At 35.9% G+C, this 2638-nt stretch overlaps 1 protein-coding gene across 1 annotated transcript in view; it reads left to right on the forward strand.

Annotated features, from left to right (window-relative positions):
* LOC132279927 (probable carboxylesterase 2) overlaps window positions 1-989 on the forward strand; it is a 1270-nt gene extending 281 nt beyond the window's left edge. The window contains exon 2 of the mRNA XM_059781997.1: window positions 159-989. Within this exon, the coding sequence (XP_059637980.1) occupies window positions 159-856 (698 nt within the window). The 3' untranslated portion in view covers window positions 857-989. The remainder of the gene's footprint in view (window positions 1-158) is intronic.
* Window positions 990-2638: the final 1649 nt, after the last annotated feature.

Consider the following 2638-nt stretch of genomic DNA (forward strand, 5'->3'; position numbering starts at 1 on the left):
TTTTTTTTTTTTAAATAAAAAAATTGTAAAATTATAATGGAAATATCAATTAATGTAAGAATTTTTTTTTTATTTTTATTTTACTAATTTTTCTTATTAGGATATTTTGAAATTTATTTATCTTATTAATTTCTATTATGATATTTCTAAATTTCCAGTGACCACCGATCAAAAGCTCCCTGTCCTCCTCTACTTCCACGGCGGTGGCTTCTTGGTCTCTTCATCCTCCAGTCCCTCCTATCACAACTACCTCAACAAACTCGTTGCCGAGGCTCAAATCGTGGCTGTTTCAGTGGACTACAGAAGACCACCTGAGCACCATCTTCCAGCTGCCTATGAAGACTCATGGGCTACACTACGATGGGTGGCTTCCCACCGTAACCGCGACGGATCTGAGGATTGGCTGAACGACCATGCAGACTTTGACAGGGTTTTGGTGGGCGGTGAGACTTCCGGTGGTAACATAGCTCATAACTTGGCCATGATGGCCGGAGGTGGCAGGTCCGGGCTGGAAGTTGAAATTCTTGGGTTGGCACTCGTTCATCCTTCATTCTGGGGTTCGGATCATGTCAGGTCGGAGGGGTTGAATATGGATAGGAAGGCTGAGATGGATCGGTTTTGGCAGATGGTGTTTCCGTCGTCACTAGAGAATAATGACCCGCGTGTTAACCCGGTAGCGGAGGGTGCGCCTAGCTTGGCGGGGTTGGGGTGTAGGAAGGTGCTGGTGCTTTTGGCTGAGGAGGATTTGACGAGGGACAGAGGATGGGTTTACTATGAGGCGTTGGGTCGGAGCAGGTGGACGGGTGCGATTGAGATCCATGAGACAGAAGGGGAAGGTCATGCGTTTCATATTTAAAATTTAGAGTGTGACAAAGCAAGAGACTTAATCAGACAGTGAGCAGCATTTTATAATCAGAAATTATGATACGGTTCTGAGACCATTCATTCCCTCCGGTCACTAGTTAACATGTAAACAAAATAAAACAAAATATTTGTTTACGGTGTCAATTAGTTATTGACTTGACACCGTGTAATAATGCCTCAAAAAGGAAACATTATTCCTTTGCTTTGATATCCATGCACTTAATTTATGGTAATGTCACAATTTGCCAGGAGTTTTTTTGTGAGTGTAACGTGTATGAACTTAGTTTATTCAATTGCAAATGAGCCCAAAATGGAAGCGTTTTGCATATGAATTTTAACACCAGTTTCTCTCCTCAATTATGTACTCTTTGTCATATGTTACTTGTAATCTATCTAGTCATTTCGGGTTCAAAAAAGATAAAGATTGGTCAACAGATTGTAATGGCTTGGTTACTTGCAATCCATTTTCCCCAAAAGGTTGACTGCATATTAGGGCATCTCTAATGGTAAAATATTAAATTTGGATGCCAAATCTATATTTTGACAGGGTTACAGTTTCAAAATACTATATTTTAGCAATTCTGTTCCAATGATGCATTTTATGCAAAATATTATTTTTTGACACACAGCTATTCTTTTTCAATTACCATTCCCACCATTCATATTTACGTAAGTAATGTTAATATTAAGCACATTCCAAGTCAGGTTGTAGATATTAGAAAAAAATTAAAATTAAATTTAATTAAAAAGAATAAAATATCTAAAATATCTGGTCAAAAAAGGACGAAATATATATATATATATATATATATATATATATATATAAATTTATATATTTGATTATATTATTATATAAATTTTTTTTATATAATTTTTTTTCTTTTTCAGAAATTTATATATTTTATATATGTATATTATATATATTTGATTATATTATTATTATTATATATATATATATATATATATATATATATTTAGGGCAAATCATTTCAGCCTCCCAAATTGCCATATATAGTTTTAGGGCAAATCATTTTAGCCTCCCCAATTGTAATGACCCGGTCATTTACCTTCCTTTTCTTTTTCTGAAATTTCACAGATAAATTTTTTCCGTTTAATTTTCTTTTCTGAGTTCTGTTTCTCATCACTGAGTGTCGTCTCGAGTGATCGGAAATGGTTTCTGAGACTCTTTCGTTCGGATTGACAACTTCCTTTAAGGACCAAGTCATTTCCACATTTTCACTTTTTTGACACTATTCATCTTTCGTCTTATCTCGTTTGTCAAATTGTTAGCACAACCTCACTTCTCGTGTTCAAATTTGATTCCAGTTTTACATGCATCCATGATATTTAAACTCCGTGCCATGTGTATTTTTACTTTCCTAGAAATGCATGTTATTTGTTCACTTTCTTCCTTAGGGGTGTGGATGCACACTTTCCTTGGAATTCTTCTTTCTTTTGGGGTCACTTGTGAAATTACTGAAAGTAATTATTTTTCGTCTTAGAGACCATTTTGCAATTTAATTTGAAAGATATTTTCAAAAAGGACAATTTTGTAATTTCCGGAAAGTGTGACAAGTGTAACACTCTCACTGGTCCACGTACTTGTTGACATTTGTGTGGAGACACTTAGATGCCTTGGATGATGACATGTGGAGGGTGTAGATTCACCCACTTGTTGGCCTAGGATTTGTGTACTTGTTGGCTTAGATGGTTGACAAGTGTAGGCTTGGGATTAAGCCTAGGAAGGAGCCTTAGATTTGTAACAAGTGTAGGC

Source organism: Cornus florida, unplaced genomic scaffold (assembly GCF_030987335.1).
Source record: "Cornus florida cultivar Cherokee Brave unplaced genomic scaffold, ASM3098733v1 CherokeeBrave_3.0.0_Hap2_Chr10, whole genome shotgun sequence".
NCBI lineage: Eukaryota > Viridiplantae > Streptophyta > Magnoliopsida > Cornales > Cornaceae > Cornus > Cornus florida.